Here is an 18,040-nt window from a genome sequence, read left to right as displayed (position 1 = left end):
GAGTTAGCGCGTAACATCATTTGTCAGACGAGGACAGCGATTGCCGGCTGTGCGACGCTTTTAAGCCATTGCGCATGCGTCGAACGTTAGTGTTCTCAACCACCGGGGAGTAATAGAGACGACTTATAATAAATACTCCAAAAAATATGTAATTTTTTTCAAAATGACAAATTTAAAAATTGCAACAAAAAATTAATATTGATTTGATATATCGACGGTCTAGTTAGGAATTTGTCTAACTCTGAATTTTTTAGAGGGTGATTTTTTTAACATTTTGATGAAGCAATAATCCAATTACAAATTATTTGAATGATTCAAACTTAAATATTATATCTCTATTAGATATAAATAATTTTAAATGGTTTTTTAAAATGATAATAAATTTTGAAGTAATTGTTTTTTTCGTACAAATAAAAGATTCTCTAAAAAGGAGTTAGATAATTTGCTAATTAGAACGTCGATATTTAATATTAATTTAAAAAATAAAAAAATAAAACCAAGGTGACTTAAGTAAAAGAAAATTTTATTGCGAAAGTATTATTCAAAAATTTTATTAGATTTTATTCAAGTATTTAATTCTCTGTTACATATTAATTAAACATTTAAGCAAATTAAAAAATTAATAAATTTATCTTATAATTCTTATATTTCCGTAACTCTTATTTAAAAATCTGAATCATCGGAGCTTTCAGTTGTACTGTAATCGGAGCTATCACTTTCATCGCTACAAATATCAGAATCGTCGTTATCGGAAGCTTTGTTCGTGGATTCACATAGCACACTATTAACTTGCGTTGGAGTTGAGTCTCCCAGGAACCATGTTGGTTGGGCCAGTAACCCTTATTTGCGGCCAGATTTAATTAAGCAACTTTATATGATAATTAATAGAAAATAATTAGCTTTAATTTGACATATAATTAATAAAAATAGGTTATAAACGTATAAATTTATCGAAATCATACCTGTTTACACCTGGCTGCAAAGAGGTGCGGCCAGGTGCGCAACGGCAACCGTGATTTTTTAGAATCTTGATATTAATTACCGTTATGTAGACGTTATTTTATTTAAAAAATAAATAAACGAAATTTTTTACCAAAAATCAATTAAAAATAATTTTTAAAAAAATAATGGCGGCCAAATTTTGATAGGCACCCTAGTAAATATATATTCTCTTAACTATAAATAGACATAAAAATTTGGTTTTAAACAAAAAGTCGATGAGCACACCAATCCTGCAGCGGGATCTTAGACTATTGTCAGCTATATTATTCAAAAGCGCCTGCGATAATAAAATATTTAAATTGACGTTTTAAATAAAAGAACGTGTCTTAATAATTATTTGGTTATCATATTGTTTTAAAATATAGACTTGAGTGTTTTAGCTAAGGAGAGAACAGGGATTTGCTTGTGTGATGTCTAAACGTTGTTTATCCTTACTTACTTAATGTATTTTTATGTCTTATAGTTTTTTGTGTTATTATAAAAATTGTAAATAAAATATTTTTCAAGTTTTATAACAAAATTGTGTTATTTACCTTTTAATACTTTCTAATCTATATATATAAAAGAAAGTCGTGTTAGTTACACCATTTATAACTCAAGAACGGCTGAATCGATTTGACTGAAAATTGGTGGGCAGGTAGCTTAGAACCAGTAATAGGACATAGGATAATTTTTACCCCGTTTTCTTTTTTTTTTTTTTTTTCCGCGCGGACGGAGTCGCGGGAAAAAGCTAGTTTAATATAAAAATCGTACATCTCACATCTGGCAAAATAAACAGTTCGCACTAAAAATTAAAAATAATAAACTTAATGTTTATAAAAAGGAGAGTCACAATATAAAGTTAACATTGAAAAATTTGTCGTTTTACGTTCTAAAGTAATCCTTTTGTTTCACTCATATCTTTTTTCCCTTTCTCCTGTAACGATATATGCCTAATAGTGATCTTCCATTTATGTCTATCTTACATCTTACAAATGTTATAAATGCGAATGTTTAGATGGATGGATGGATGTTTTTGAAAGTCAATCTATCTCCAAAATGGCTCAACGGATTTCCAAGAAATATGGCAGAGATGTAGAGCATAGTCTGGAAGAACACATAGGCTACTAATTACTTTTTCTTTTTAAACTCCGAAATGGAACTCTTAGTTCTATTTTATTTGAAAAATGCATTTTAATGAGGTTATTATAAATATATAAATAAATCAATTATTACATAAATTTTATATGTTAAAATCATATCCATCCAGAAACTTAGACCGCCACGCCGTTACGTGAGTGGGTAAAGTATGGAGCCAAGTTTGGAATCAAACCAAGGAAAATTACCACGTTTTATAAATAAGTTTCTATTATCAATAACGAAAAAAAAAATTTAATTGCAATGAATTTAATATTTAATTAGAGTAGATTGTTCTTGAAAATTTAAGCGAATTTTAATAGGTCTGCTAATTGCGATAACACAATTGTTTTAAAATTTAAAACAAACTATTTTATACATTATTTTGATATTAACAGTTAAATTATTATTACATGGTAACATTAATGTTATCTGAACATGCAGAATAATATTATTTGAATGTTTTTTAATTTAAAAACCGTTTATAAATATTTAGGTACCGACAATGATACATTCACAAGGTTACAAGATCACGTTTTTAAATAATTTTCAAATAAAGTGAATGGTAATGACTAAAATCCTTTCGTGTTGGCAGTCATCATTACCGCTGAAGTCGTGATTATGATAACCTACACATCTTTTTATAAAAATAATATGAAACGTTATCGATCAAATAAAACCACTTGAATTATCTACCATTACTTAATTTGTGAATTTTCGGCGGAAAATTCTATTGCTATGGTTCCTATTTTGGAGGAAATTAAATAGGTACAAGCTGGTTATCTTTGAGAAATATGTGCTATGTGAGCCTTAACCTTCACCTTCAAAACCACGTCAAGGACTTATTTTGAGTTCTAAATGTAGGAGTTATAGGTCAATCTGTTCAAATCTTTTCACACTGTCATAAACAGATATTTCAGCCGCGTTTGTAGGAATTAGTTGTAGATTTATATCGTGGGAAAATTGCTGGTATACGATGGCATAGAACACAGATATTTATATAATAGAATAAAATAAAGGTAAAGCTATATCCGGGTTATAGCTAGGGAGTGACTTGGAAATTCCAAAAGGTAAAAAACCTGACGGACAGATTTAGACAATTTTCACACATGCGAAGTGCGAATATTTAACAACTGCTTTTATGGTAGATTGCGTCATCTTTTCACCATAAACGTTAAGGTTGAGTTAAAGTTTTACACGTTTTTGTGCACATGAAGGAAGATATTAACTTCATTTATATTTTGCGTAAGTGCTTAACTCAACACTTGATACAACTACACTATATTCAGTCCCATTACGAAGTTGTCCCATTTATGAGTCCCATTTTGTTTTTACCTACATTTCTGTCTCAAGTAATGATTAAATTAAATGATTATTTATCGTATATAGCTATTTTAGTGATAATAGAAACTAAACCTATGGCTTGGTATAACTTTTTCCTTTACAGAAACATGTCTTTATAAAAAGAGGTTAAAAGGAAACCGCGCTTTCCGATGGGAAATTGAAACCAGTTAAGTCGGAATTCAATCTCGCTAGAAATTTAATATTAGATGAGGAATATTCTCTTACATTGGCTTTCCATTCTACATTAATATTATTATTTTATAGCTATGTATTTCTTATGAATATTCCGTTGAAAAAATTTACATGTTAAAAAAACAACCAAATCAACGAACATATAACCACTTTGCTCGTGAGTATCGTGTTATTGCAAACGCATTGCAATAAATTGACTTTATTTTCGGGCTGTTTGTCAACAGTTTTATCATAGTTCATAACAAACAATTCATTCATACTTTCCTATTAGTATACGTATAAAGCATTTTTCACACTTTTATTATTACGAAGTGTGAAAATTCTTGACAAGACAAACTATGAACTTCTACTAATGTGAGAAACACTTTCTACGTTTACATATTGACGATGGTTGTGTCTGTTTGATTATAATTTTACCACATTCATGTGATTTGTAAACCAGATATTGTACTTGAAAATTAAACACTTTTACTTTCAGTTGCGTTAACAATTTACGTCACAGATTTTAAAACTTTTAACTGAGAAAAAAATAACTTTACCATTTGCTGATATATACAATTAAATATTTTTATTATACATGAATATAGAAAAAACTTCCATCGTCTTGCATAGTCATGACCAAAACAAAATCCGGAGTCAACAAAAATAAAAGACTGTCTGATATTTTGTGCAAATTGATTGCGTAAAAAACTATTGTTTTTTTTTTTTTTATTAATAATGTGTATTTTAACTGTATATGTAAATAATATTGGCAATATATCCCGGTGCCAGTGAGAGTGGTTAATATACGAGTAGCTAATTTGTATTCATTTCGTATATCCGCGGATCGTTAACCCGCTTCCGAAACTAAAACACAACATTTTTGTTTTAGACTTTCACGTATCGTCTACTAATTTAAGTTTGGTATAGAAAATCTACAGATGATTTAAATTTTAAATTAATGCTAATTGGCAAAAACATCAACTTGTTTAACGGATTTGGCAATAATGTTGCACAGTGGAGCGAATTTAATTAAAATTGGTTAATGAATAACTTCAACCTTAATATTTGTAAACGTTTTACTGCCGTAAGTAACATTAGTAATTAAACATACTGCTGTCTGTGATTGTCAAATAATATGGTTGGGATGATTTATATTTTATTTGTATGTACTTCAAATGACGAACATTATTTTTAAATATCACATATCAGACTACCCTACTTCAAGACTAAAGCAGCTTACATAAATTTATGTCTTAAAGTGATTGTAAAACCTTAACTTTTAAAAACAAATCTATATTAATTACACTTACGTCTCGAGGCGAAATACCAAGGTTTGTAGGTCGTTCCGCCTTTGCATTGTTAGAAGTTTCTAACGTGTCGTATTCAATTTTTCGTTCTTATTTTAAACTAGCTATCCCCCGCGATTCTGTCCACGCGGAATTAAAAAAAACGTATAAGTAAACTGACTGGCAATGCATAATTGTTTTCAAAAGTTCAAGTTACATGAAAAAAAATAAAAAGAGATAGTTACGAAATTGCGGTCCAGATGTAAAAGACATCAACGCGTTTATTGATTAATCCAAAACATTTTTTGACTGCAGATATATACCCACTTATTACCTTCCTTCACATGTTCTTTGAAAAATAATCAACATATGACAAATTCAACCTGTAAACCTGTTAAATCAACAAATATTAAATAAACAAATTTGATTTTAAAAGGTTAAATTTTAGGTAAAATATTAAATTAAAGCTTTAAACTTGGTCATTATTTACTAGGTCAACGTCGTAAGCAATGAACATGTTATTTTGAGCAATAAACAAAAACTGCATAAAACAAGTGTAACTTTTTATTGCAGTAAGAATTTTTATGTAGCGATCGTGATTCCGGCAACATCTTTGTGAATTACTGTGTCAATTTCATTTACTCTTGCAGTTTTACTTGCAATATTTTGCAAGCATGCATATTACTTTATTTATTGGTTAAGAAATATTAATTGCTACACACTCTTGTTCTAAGAATATTTTACAATTTAACTTTAACTATCAACCAACAAATGAACATAGATCATTTGTTTTTTCATAAATTATCATATTTAAAAGGCTTTTGTTCTTCGTAAAGTGCCATCAATTTACGCAATAATTAAGTGTCTATTGTCATGCCTACGAAATAATTATGAAGCATAGCAAGGAAGTGAAAGGGAATGCGCAGTCAGATCTAGATAATGACAATTTTAATAACAAACACTTTCTTGGGTCTTACTTTCGAACATCGCAATTACTTATAGTGAAAGTACTCTTGATGTAGGAAATAAAGATTGCATGGAAATAATATCAATAAATGGGATAGGGATATAAAACAAATCAATGCTGTAAACATCTTAAACAATATCGATCTCTCTTAACCTTCAAAACCACAAAGTCTTAGTTATACTAAAACTAGTTTTTCCCGTGACTACGTCCGCGCGCAATTAAAAAAATAATTAGTAGCCTGTGTGTTCTTCCAGACTATGTTCTAATACCATGCCAAATTTCATCGAGATCTATTAAGCCGTTCTAGAGATACCTTCTAATAAACATCCATCCATCCATCCAAACATTCGCATTTATAATATTAGTAAGATTTATAATGTAAGAATTTGAAATAAGTATGGGGAATATAACATGGTGTGCAGAAATTGATATATTGTGAATATTGGTTTATTAACTAAATGTCAATGAATCGTGAATTGTGTTTTTTTTTATTATTTCAATCAACGTGACCCCGACAGGCCGCCGACCTATCTGTCGGCCCAGATACCGCTGGCGAGACGCCATAGAGCTAGACCTGCTGGAGCTACAAGCGATGGACTGGCAGGAGAAGGCACAGGACAGACGACTCTGGTGATCTCTTGTGTCGGAAGTCAAGACCCACTTTGGGTCGCTGCGCCAGCGGAGTAGGTAAGTAAGTAATCAACGTGACGCGTGTCGTGTATTAACTATCAATCCATGCATGTTTGTTCTTGACATATCTGTATCATTATAATTGTGCTCAGTTCCATTATCACACGTCAAGTGAATATATTAACATAGGGAATCATGTCAATGTTTTGACAACTATTTCTTTGAAAATATTGTTTTAAAGTCATGATTTTATAATACTGGTTGTAACAGTTAACTTTTTCTTTTTAGAAACTTTAAAAGTGTATGAAAACAAAAGAAAACTGATGTTCGCATTTTTATTCGCATTAGAAAGAATATTTATTTTATGAGAGCAAGCGAAGAGAGTATTATACTAACCCACTACGTGTATAGTTTTGTGGTACACTTTACTAAGTGACTCACTCAGATTTCGGATTTGGCATTGTGCCATTTCTAAATGTGTTTGTTATCTATCATAATTTTTTTTTAACACTAAAAATGTAGAAGATTTTATTTACTTCGAGTTTTTTGTCATATGTTAGAAAAACCAATATCATACGTACAATATTGCATACTAACAATCTATGGATTAAAAGATATATTTTACACACGATGACAAATTAGAAAGCTGCGCGAGCCCTTCTAAAGTACCGCTTTTTGCTAGTTTTTGTTAAGTCTACTAGAACTAGTTACCTTTTTGTAGCGATACAGTTTATTGTCGTGTCGGATGGTAGTGGAAACGCAACAACTCCTATCGTAGCGCGACGCTAGGCAGACGTTTAGTCAGTTCGCGGCTATCACTCAACGTAAAGCAAAGCGCGTAACCTTTTTCGAAAAAAAACTTTTAACTACCTATTTAGTAATAGTTAAAAAGTGTTGTGAATAAAGTGACAATTTTTGTTATTATAATAATTAATCAAGGTATGGTGCTATTTATTTCATTTTTTGTTTTTACATTTTTATATGATTTTCATACATAAAAATACGTATGAAAACAAAATGAGAAATTATATTTATCCATGTCACTGCCTAACATGTCAATTATTGTTTTTAAAGTTAATTTTATAATATTTAAACATTCAAATTGATGACACAAACATGTCTGTTTTTCATGACATTGTGATTACAGCCATATAAAGGTAGAATTGTTCAGATTGCTTTGTTAATTGCGCATTTCCATTGAATTCGACTGCAAGAAAGAAGATTTTTTCTTATAATCAAAGTGATTCGTGAAAGTCTTTCGATGTATTTTTACTTAATACTTTGCTAAGTAAAATAAATGTGCTAATTAGTCTCTTAAAACAAGTTACAAATTAATTATTATTTAATGTGACCTTTACTAAGTAATCAAACAAAACGATTAATAATTCTAGTGCAGACTTTTTTTACAAGAAACTACAGTTGCACTCAAAATTTACATCACATTTCAGTGTACGCAGACTAACTAGTTGGATTTGGCTACTTCATAACCCGTTACATACTCGTAGATAGCTGAATACCTTATTTAAAGAATTGTGAAATGTCGTGAATTAGTTGATATATTACAAAAGTATTTTCAACATTCCTTTAATTTTATTGTATATAAAAATTCGATAGTATTTATGAAAAATATAGAACACTAGGTTTTGCCCGCGATTCTGACTGCGCAGAATTAAAATAAAATAAAATTAGTAGCCTATGTATTCATCCAAACTATGTTTCACGTCTGTGTAAAATTTCAGCGAGAACAAGAGAGATAACTTCTAATAAAAATCCAAAATGTTGCATTTATAATATTAGTAAAATAAGTAAGATTATATGAAGACAAATGGTTTATTCGTGTTATTTGTCTTACATTCATCATAAACTTTTCATACATAATTCTTAAACTTCGTATAGACGTAAATAAAGTAGTCAGGTATGATTTTTACAATATACAGTATCTGTGAATATTTAAATCACTTTTGTACAATTTAATAAACTGGTTCCAAGACGGTTGACCTTTTTGGTTCAGGTTTTTAACAGCTACTTTTTGTGGGGGCAATAGAGCGAAATTAATATCTCTGTTTCGTTATTCTAGAACTTAAATTGGATTTTAATCGATAAAAAATCAACACCTGCTTCAACGAATTCAAGAGAACTGCTTTAAAAGGTAAAGAATTTTACGAATGTTTTCTTGACATGTAACTTTGGTTCGTTTGAACCGGTTAGGAATACTTTTTTTTTACAATTTTATCATCTTAAGTGCATTTAAAATCGCACTAACCTAGACGTGTAAATAGTGGGAACGCTGTTGTTGATCATTTTGCAGAAATTATGATTTTGTTAGGTAATAGCTATCATTCACAGTTGTTTGTGATTGTACGTGGATAATAAAATCTTGTCTAACGGCTTCAAATTTTTGTTTATACATGTATACTAGTAGTTATAGAAAATTGTTTTGTTAATTATTTGTAAAAGTCAACAATTGATCAACTTATATCATCCTATGGATGTTAGATTACGGTTACATTTATTCGTGTCAGTCATTTTTCAGCACAAGAAATTACATTGGAATTGTTTAATTAAGAAATATATTTTTTTAAATCAAAAGTCTTTTCCAAGATATCTCTGTAATTAACGTTTAAATAAAAGATTGTACAAAAATTACATTTTAACAACATACAACTTGTGGCTCATTACCGACAATGTAATTTTTAGTTCCAGTCAACAGTAGAGTTAAGTGGATGAAAATTACGACCGCACGCAAGTATTTCCCTTTTGCGTAACCATTCCGGTTGAGTTACGACTAACGCGCACAAATATTTTTTTGAAGACCACTTCGTCAAAAAAAAAAATTGCTTGCTGAGAAATATTAAAAATGATTCATGTCTAGGTTGAGATAGGCATTTTTACTACATATTGACAGTTTAAAAGATCTCTTTTTAACTGGTTCAGAGTTGTTTCGTGGTCACGAAGGGCTTTGTGGAAATTGAGAAAAGCTGAACTCAGTGACGGCTAAGTAACAAATACGACTTTGAGTACGGCAGTTAATTTGAGTCTTACTTGTTACGTTTACTTGGCAAATATTGATATCCCTTACATTCTCTTTGCAAATAGAGATATAACATGTGTCAATATAAGTGTTAATTCAGTATAAGTAGTAACTCTTTTCGTTAGTAAATTATTACACGAGCCCACCCACACACCATAGATGTATTCATCGTTGATCAATCAAGCGTTGACCGACCTATTGGTAAACGCTTTAAACTAACAAGTAAAGTAAACAAATCAAAAAATAAATACGAATAAATACGTGTCACTGTAATTCAGTAATTGTGTATACATTTTAAAGCATTTTATTTCGGGACAGAATACATAATTTAAGATTTTTGGAACAATTAAAATCATTTTGAAATACTTCTATTGATTATCAAGATGTTAAGATTGTCAACATTTTTCTTTTCGTTTGTTTCGTTTAAAATTGTTTAATTAATCAGTATTTATGTGTATGAATATTACAGGAAATAATCAAGTAGAGCGATGCGGAATAGACTGGGCGTGATAAAATGGCGCATACGCGGTATCAGTGAGCGAAAGTTGAGCACATCCATACAATGCCGCGCCGACAGAAGCGAAATAAGTTTGTACTTCGTTAACTATTTTTGTTTGTTCGTATGCTTTTCTCTTTTATCCCCAGAACAACGTTAACCGCCTTTGTTTGATTTTAACATTTCAATATTTGACAGCCGAATATTTGACAACGAAAGGGAACCATGGTATCTGGGGTTTTGTTAGACATGAACAATTAAAGTTACGTAACTATAGATATTTAGTTACCGTTGGACCGCAAAGGTTTTGCATAGTTAACATTTTATTATTGTTAAATTAATTGTTGAATTTTTATCTTGTCTCTTTTACAATAAAATATGTAAAAGGCGAATTACTAGTAATTAAACAATTTTTTTCACTTTGATTATATTTCTCAGTGTAGTGTTTCGCTTTTCTTCTAAATTATACTTTTTTTTCTAGGCACTAACATACAATGTCCGGTGCAAGGTCATCGCGCCCGATCGACTCATGCAGCGGTCGACTCAGTCTTCGATACCGTGTCTCCATCAATCAAATCCTGGGAGGAAGTGCCTGGCCCCAAACCTTTGCCACTACTCGGCAACACGTGGCGCTTTGTACCTTATATTGGTAAGAAAATTTTAATTACTTCGTTATTGAAAGCGTGAAATTCACCTTTTGTTAGAACCATCAGTAGTTAAATAAACAAAGCTATTTCGGAGCGAGGGAGACTGTACCATGACCTACCAAAAGGTGCCGTAGTATCAAACATTCCGTTTTTCATATTTCTAACTTGGATCCCTTTTTTTCTTACAAAACAAAATACAATCGGACAAAACGAGAACAAAAGAGGACAGAAAAATGGGGATTCTTTTTGAAGTTGTTTAAACAACTAAAGAGTGTCAACGTAAGGGAACATACCCATACTACGTGACCTATTTTTTAAGATTTTTCGACCCCTCCCTCCCCTCGGTGACCATTCGTAGTATATGCCAAGACCCCCCCCTCCCCCTTTAGTTTTCACGTAGTAATTCATAATTATGATTTTTAATCATTTCACAGGCAAAAATTGAAAAAAAAAATAATTTGACTCATACTCGTCTTTATTGCATAAGACTGCAAAAGACTTCCAAAACACATAAAACTTCTTGTAGCCTCCTGGATAGAATCCGCAGAGGTCGCACGCGAGACAGGTTGTCCACTGCACCACCATGCACCAACTGTGAGTTTACAAAGCGCTAAACACCGCGCTATATTCGAATATAGGTCGAAAAAATACGAGATTTCTCTCATTAAAATCGACTACGTGACAAAAAGCTGAACCACCCCCCCCTCCCGTGACTGACCGTAGTATTTTAAAGACCCCCCCCCCCCCCCCCCCTAAACGGGTCACGTAGTATGGGTACGTTCCCTAACTGTAGCTCTTGTGCTTGTTTCAGCTTTGATTAGATTTATTAGTATAACAATTACTTAGTACACTTAGTATGTTTAAATTTAGGATTAAATAAGTAACAAATGCCTAATCTATGTATTAGGTACAGTTTTACAATCATCATACAATCTTGGCGTTTTCTACATTCGCATATACTTTACGTTGTTTATACAACATCAATAAAATTCATTGCTTTATATTTCGTAAGCACTTAATGTGATCCGCTACTGGAATACAAATTTATTTCATAATATAACGAATACGCTTACAAAAATACAGAAAATTAGGACAAGGCTGTTGTTTTAATTCAATGCGTGTATGATGCGGTGACATTCTGATTATATTTGTGTGTGTAAAATTGTAACACTACCTCACCAATATAGATAACATAAACACCTCTTATCCCTTTGTTTCTCTTGAAAAACAAAAGAGATATTAGGCAATGAAATTAGGTCACCTTAATTTATGATACGTTTAGTACGAAAACAGGTTACTTAAATTTTATTTAGGTTCTAAGGATTTTCTTTTCATTGGAAATTTCAATGTTATTACCAACGTGCTTAAGTATTATAATTTTTAACTATCTGTAAATGTACTCTGCAATGCAATGACTTTTCTGGATTACTACAAGGTAAAGGGTGTGCAATTAAATTAAAATGTCAAGAGTGTTAAGACGATAAAAGATATGTAGTTATGGTTATTAAAATAATAACTGAAATAGCAATTATTTTAATGTACACTCACGCGATTAATATTTAATTTTGTTTCAACAACTACAGTAAGTATAATATACATTTAAATTACGCGAGTTTCCACTAACCGTCAGTGTTACGTCTGTTTTTGTTTAAAAGGAATGGGAGATGTTATTGAAGAAGTGTCTTGGCAGTGGACGATCATAGTAACATTGACCTTGATATATTAATAATAAAAACACAAGAACGTCACAAAGATATGGAATATTTCAATAGAATCGTAGGAAAACGTTTATCATCAAAGAATTGAATTGCACAAAAGGCAATGTTGAAATTCTCTCAGTGCTATTGTTATAGTAATTTGCGCGTTTACGCTCTTTTCACATGAATTCTAGTCGTTTGTGTTTACAGTAATAATAGCTAAAGATTTTTAAATTACGTCCGACTGTATTTCTACTGCGCGTATTAATGACGACCAAAACAGTTACTTAGCTGTTTGTTAAGACAGATATGAATGAAATAACAGCGTTGAAATTATAGAGGTTTGTATTAATATCGCTAAATTAGTAAGAAAGGTACAATAATAGTATAAAAAGTATATAAGTGATGTAGGGTAGATAAACGATGTTTCACTATATATCCATATTTTTTTATGAGTATGTTATTTTATTTTGTTTTTGCAGGTGGTTATTCCGTGGAGCACGTGGATAAAGTATGCTTGTCATTACGCGAGAAATATGGCAAGTGCGTCAAGATGGCCGGCCTGCTTGGCAGACCAGACATGCTGTTTGTTTTCGATGCTGGGGAAGTCGAAAGAGTGTTCAGAGGAGAAGATTCAGCCCCACATAGGTACGTTAACATATTGGTTGTGATGATATGTGTATTTATATGTTTTGTTCTTAGAAATTTATCTGAGAATATGCTTTTGCAAATTGGATATAAAATCAAGCAAATATTAAACTAGATAGATAATAACACTGCCATTTTCTAAGATTAAAATACGCGCCTAAGCAATGATTATAGCCAAATTTAATGTATGCACATATATGTGACTTTGCTGAAGGAAAAGAGAAGAGTTATGGCAGTCACGTTTCTAAATTTAATTTAAGTGAGGTGAAGGGGTTATGAAGTTGAAGAGAGTTAAAATTAAATTATCTATAATTTTTCAGACCATCAATGCCGTCTTTGAATTACTATAAGCACACTCTTCGGAAAGATTTCTTCGGTGCAGAAAAAGATTGCGCGGGAGTTATTGCTGTGTATGTATTTATTTTCTTATTCATCAATTTCTTTCTTTTATAATTTCTTGTAAAGGATTTAAAAATTTAGATCTTCTTTTTCTATTATTTTCCCAGTCACGGCGATTCATGGGCGGCTTTTAGAACAAAAGTGTCAAAGGTGGCATTGAGTACAAGCAGCGCCGCACAATACACAGTACCAGTTGCTGAAGTCGCTGATGCTTTTGTTAATAGGTAAATAATTGTTTCTATTATAAACTCTTCTTAATATTCTCGATCTTTGATATTTGAGTTTTTTTTATAGAATTCGTGAAATACGAGACGAGAAATCTGAAACTCCGGGTGACTTTTTAAATGAAGTTCACAAATGGTCCTTAGAATGTGAGTAATAAAAACGAATATTAATACATACTAATATTTTAATTCTAACAATCTGTTAACCTTAGCTTCCCTCGCATTTTATCGCTCTATAGAGTTAACTTACGACAAAATATACAATCCTATATTTCTACTGTCAAAATCTTCTCAGAAACATTATTTTGTCTTTAAAAATATTTGCTGTGAAGGTATTTTACTTTTTGTGTCCATAGCTCTAGGTCTAATAGCATTAGACACTAGATTGGGATGCTTCGAGTCAGTCGAAGGTTCAGAGAGCCAGCGTCTTATCGACGCGGTACATACCTTTTTCATCAGCGTGGGAGAGCTGGAGCTACGAGCGCCTTGGTGGAGGATCTACCCGACTGCAATGTTTAGGCGATATGTCGCTGCTTTAGATACGATTCTTAGGCAAGTAGCTAGTCAATTTTATATCAATAGGTCGATGAATCTGTTTTTTTTTTTTATCCTAATCTTTTTTGGTACTGTTTGTTCGACAAGTATTGAATTAAATTATTTGTTTTGGGCATAACTTTGGACATAATTTAATTAAAAAAAACATTTCGATTTTTAGTTATCTATGCCTCTTTCAGTAGGTCCGTCCCAATGTATTGAACTTCAAAAGGCATTTACAGACAGTTCTTTAGTTATACGTTGCACTTATAATTAGAGACAATTCCTACCCATTGTAATGATAATTAAATCTAATTTCAGTGTAACTCTAAGCCACGTGGAGCGCGCGCTCAAAGAGTGCCAGGCGAACGGCGGCAGCAAATCTTTGTTACAAGACCTGGTGACGGCTGCGGGGCCTAGGGTTGCCGCGGTGGCTGCCTTGGACCTATTCCTCGTGGGAATTGATACGGTACGAAGTTATATTATTTTTATGTATAATCTATGAACAGTACCCATCTTAGGCGGGCCAGCCTAAGATGTTCTAAGTGATCCCTCCTTTCAGACCTGAGCTAACATCAGAAATTCTTTTTAATTTATCTCTTAAGCATTCTTTGTCACGTGTCAACCATTCTCAATTTATGGTTACAAATAACGTGAGCACAATTCAAGTGACACTAGTGGATTACGGTATGGTGTTTGACGTTGCTCTGATGAAATTCAATTACTGAAACTACATAGCAAGTTATTTACTTCAAAACTTAATAAGAATAAATTACCAATCTAAACTTAAAGCACTGTCTATATTTGTCTATGAATTAATCGTATGATTTTCAGACGTCTAACGCTGTTGCTTCGACGTTGTATCAGCTAGCTTCTAGACCTCATATCCAGGAGAGACTTCACGATGAGATCACAAAAGTGTTACAAGGCAGACCGCTAGCTCCGGGCGATATTAATCAAATGCCTTATTTAAAGGCATGTGTTAAAGAGGTTTTAAGGTAAATACAGGTAGAACAATTCATCTCTTGTGGTGTTTTCTTACACCGTCCAGAATTTATTCAAGTCTATTTAGATTAATTGATTCGTATTGTTCCTAAGAATATCCTAATAATACTTCTTATATTAACTTTTATAATTCTTAACTTTATCTGTTGGTTTTCAGATTGTTTCCCGTTGTAATTGGAAACGGTAGACAATTGACGAAGGATACAGTTATTTGTGGTTACAACATACCGAGAGGGGTACGTATTATTTATGTTGTATGTTTTATCAATACCACAAATTACGTAAAATCCATTCAAAATTATAAATCATACTTAATAGTGGTACGAATTCAAATCAACCTATTTTTATTTTGGAAGACGACAATTTGTGATCTAAAATCGTAATTTAGGTAATAAAGGAAAATTATTTTTTGTTTACATTTAAACGTCTTACTTTAACACTTTATTTGTAGGTTATAAATATAGTATAATGTAGGTTATTAAAATTAATATTACGATTACTACAAAAATTAAAAATAACTTACCAATTGATGACTTCGTAAATTAATCCTTAAAACCACAGTCAGTTAAAATCTGTATGTTAATAAAAAATAACCTTTTGTACTATAAAACTGCTAAATAAGAATGTAAAAGTTATTGCATTAGTTACATTAAATTATATCACAAATACAATAACACTGGGAAAATCGAATGTCACATGTATCACTAACTTAACTATCTCACAACAGTATTCCATAATTCTCATTTGATTTTTTCTATTTAAACTTATATGGCTGCACATTAAACCAAGGAGGTTGTATATTTTATATATTATTTTTTTTCACGTACCAAAGAGATTTTATTTGATTGATCGTTTAATTAAGTTTTCTGTTTTTTTTTCTTATTTGAATGTAGGTAATGCTGATGTATTAATCCTAAAATTTTTGAAAAGAAAAAGTTGCAATTGATTTCTACCTCTACATGTGGTAACGTGACTAAGGCACAGATTAATCAATATTTTTAAATATGTCATTTTTAGACTCAAGTAATCTTCCAACACTATGTGATGGGCAACTCGGAGGAATATTTTTCTGACGCTTCCGAGTTCAGACCAGAGCGTTGGATCCAGAGGTCGACGTACAAACATCATGCCTTTGCATCTTTACCCTTCGGCTTCGGCAAGAGAATGTGCCTCGGTCGTCGGTTTGCTGAACTTGAAATGCACGTTGCTCTTTGCAAGGTGAATTAAACTATCAGTACTAATTTAAGTTCTTCTGGTAAAGTGAGAGTTTATTTAGATAAGAGTATTTCAGTGAGAAAATATCTACTTATAGGCTATTGGAGCATGATTTTGAAAACGCTATGTTAAAAAATTAACTTCAATAATAATTACTGCCGTAACTGTAATGATTTTATTAGTTTTCTTCTAAGTCAGGATCGATTTTTGATCAACTTTAAGAATACCGTCGAAGGTCGCTTATAGAAAGCGGTCCGTCGATTTTTTCATTCCTGGTATAAATATTACTTATCATGATGCATATAATCTCCAATTCCTGGACAATGTTTAATTTTATAATTATTTTCAGATCGTGCAAGCTTTTAAGATGGAGTATCATCACGAGCCATTGGACTATCATATACATCCTATGTACACACCAAATGGACCACTAAGGTTAAAATTTATTGACCGATAAATTGTAAACTTTTTACTACGAATGAATGGAATGCGCTCTCTATATATGTATAACGAAATTTTTCTAATTTTGTAACCTTTGCCTGACTTTATAAGCCTTCTGAAGTTCAAGTAGAACTTATCAGAATTTATTTTTAAGTTATTAGTAGTATAGTAGTATTATTGTTTTTTCTATCAAAAAATTGCAATATATTATAAACATAGTATACAACTAATTTTTGTTATAAGCACTTACAAGGTGAGGATATAAACTGGAAGGATATCAACTGTGCTTTTACAATCTTTTATTGTTATAAAACGATTTGAATTTTTTTATTTGATTTGAAAACATTTTCTTATTATCGTGCCAAAATTGATATTGTTAACAGGTACTTTTTACACTTTGACATTAAACATATTACGAGTATGTAAATGATTTTTTGTTAATATTGATATGTACCTTTTAATTGAATTTCATTAAAAATCTTCAGAAAGAAAATTGTTTTTATTTTATCCATTTATCTATCATCTTTGTTGGACTTGTGGACGTAGATATATATGCAAGGAGTTTCAATAAGTATCTAATGTCATTGACCGACGAATGATCTGGCTGGTGAGAAATATTTGTTATAGAAAAAAACAAAACATTTTGACAGATTCTATTAAAAATTAAATATGGTGAATAAATATTTATTGCATAGTTCGAAACGATACGTTTAATCAATGTTATACAAGTTTAATAACGAAATGACTTTTCATAAGTCAAAAACAGGTAAATATTGCGACCATAAAATAAGTGTTTGAAATAAATGTGTGGTGAAGCACTTTATATGTGAACTCAGACACGCTAGATGTTAACAAAGTTTTACTATGCATACTTTACTATTGTAATGTGTTATGAATAGTGAAATGTGAACTGTGTAGAGCAAATGTGGGGAAGACTCTAAAGTTGTTGGCATCCTGATTTGCCAGGTGAGGTTATTTTGTTTTTCGATAGTGTTTTTAAATCTTCAAACTATTAGACATTGCCTGGTTTCTATACTAGTAATTGGTTAGTCACCAACATTTGCTAATTTTTTCCCGATTTTCCGATTATTTTAAAACAGATAAATTATCAGTAGTGTCAGTTTAATTAATGCGTTAACGCCTTTTTTTAAAAATGGCTTTTAATTATATATAAGATACTAGCT

At 31.3% G+C, this 18,040-nt stretch overlaps 1 protein-coding gene across 1 annotated transcript; it reads left to right on the top strand.

Moving 5' to 3' along the window:
- Positions 1-7,292: 7,292 nt before the first annotated feature.
- On the top strand, positions 7,293-16,920 carry LOC106711074 (probable cytochrome P450 49a1). The gene is made up of 13 exons (XM_045683413.1): positions 7,293-7,458; positions 10,020-10,138; positions 10,528-10,695; positions 12,873-13,038; positions 13,359-13,448; positions 13,545-13,661; positions 13,732-13,808; positions 14,018-14,213; positions 14,517-14,664; positions 15,030-15,193; positions 15,358-15,436; positions 16,218-16,418; positions 16,765-16,920. Exons 2-13 carry the CDS (start codon positions 10,039-10,041, stop codon positions 16,870-16,872), a joined length of 1,614 nt encoding a protein of 537 aa, XP_045539369.1. The 5' UTR covers positions 7,293-7,458; positions 10,020-10,038; the 3' UTR covers positions 16,873-16,920.
- The last annotated feature ends 1,120 nt before the right edge of the window (positions 16,921-18,040 follow it).

This window comes from Papilio machaon, chromosome 22, assembly GCF_912999745.1.
Source record: "Papilio machaon chromosome 22, ilPapMach1.1, whole genome shotgun sequence".
NCBI classification, from domain to species: Eukaryota; Metazoa; Arthropoda; class Insecta; order Lepidoptera; family Papilionidae; genus Papilio; species Papilio machaon.
The sequence above is the reverse complement of the archived record's forward strand: the minus strand, read 5'-3'. Positions and strand labels throughout refer to the sequence as shown.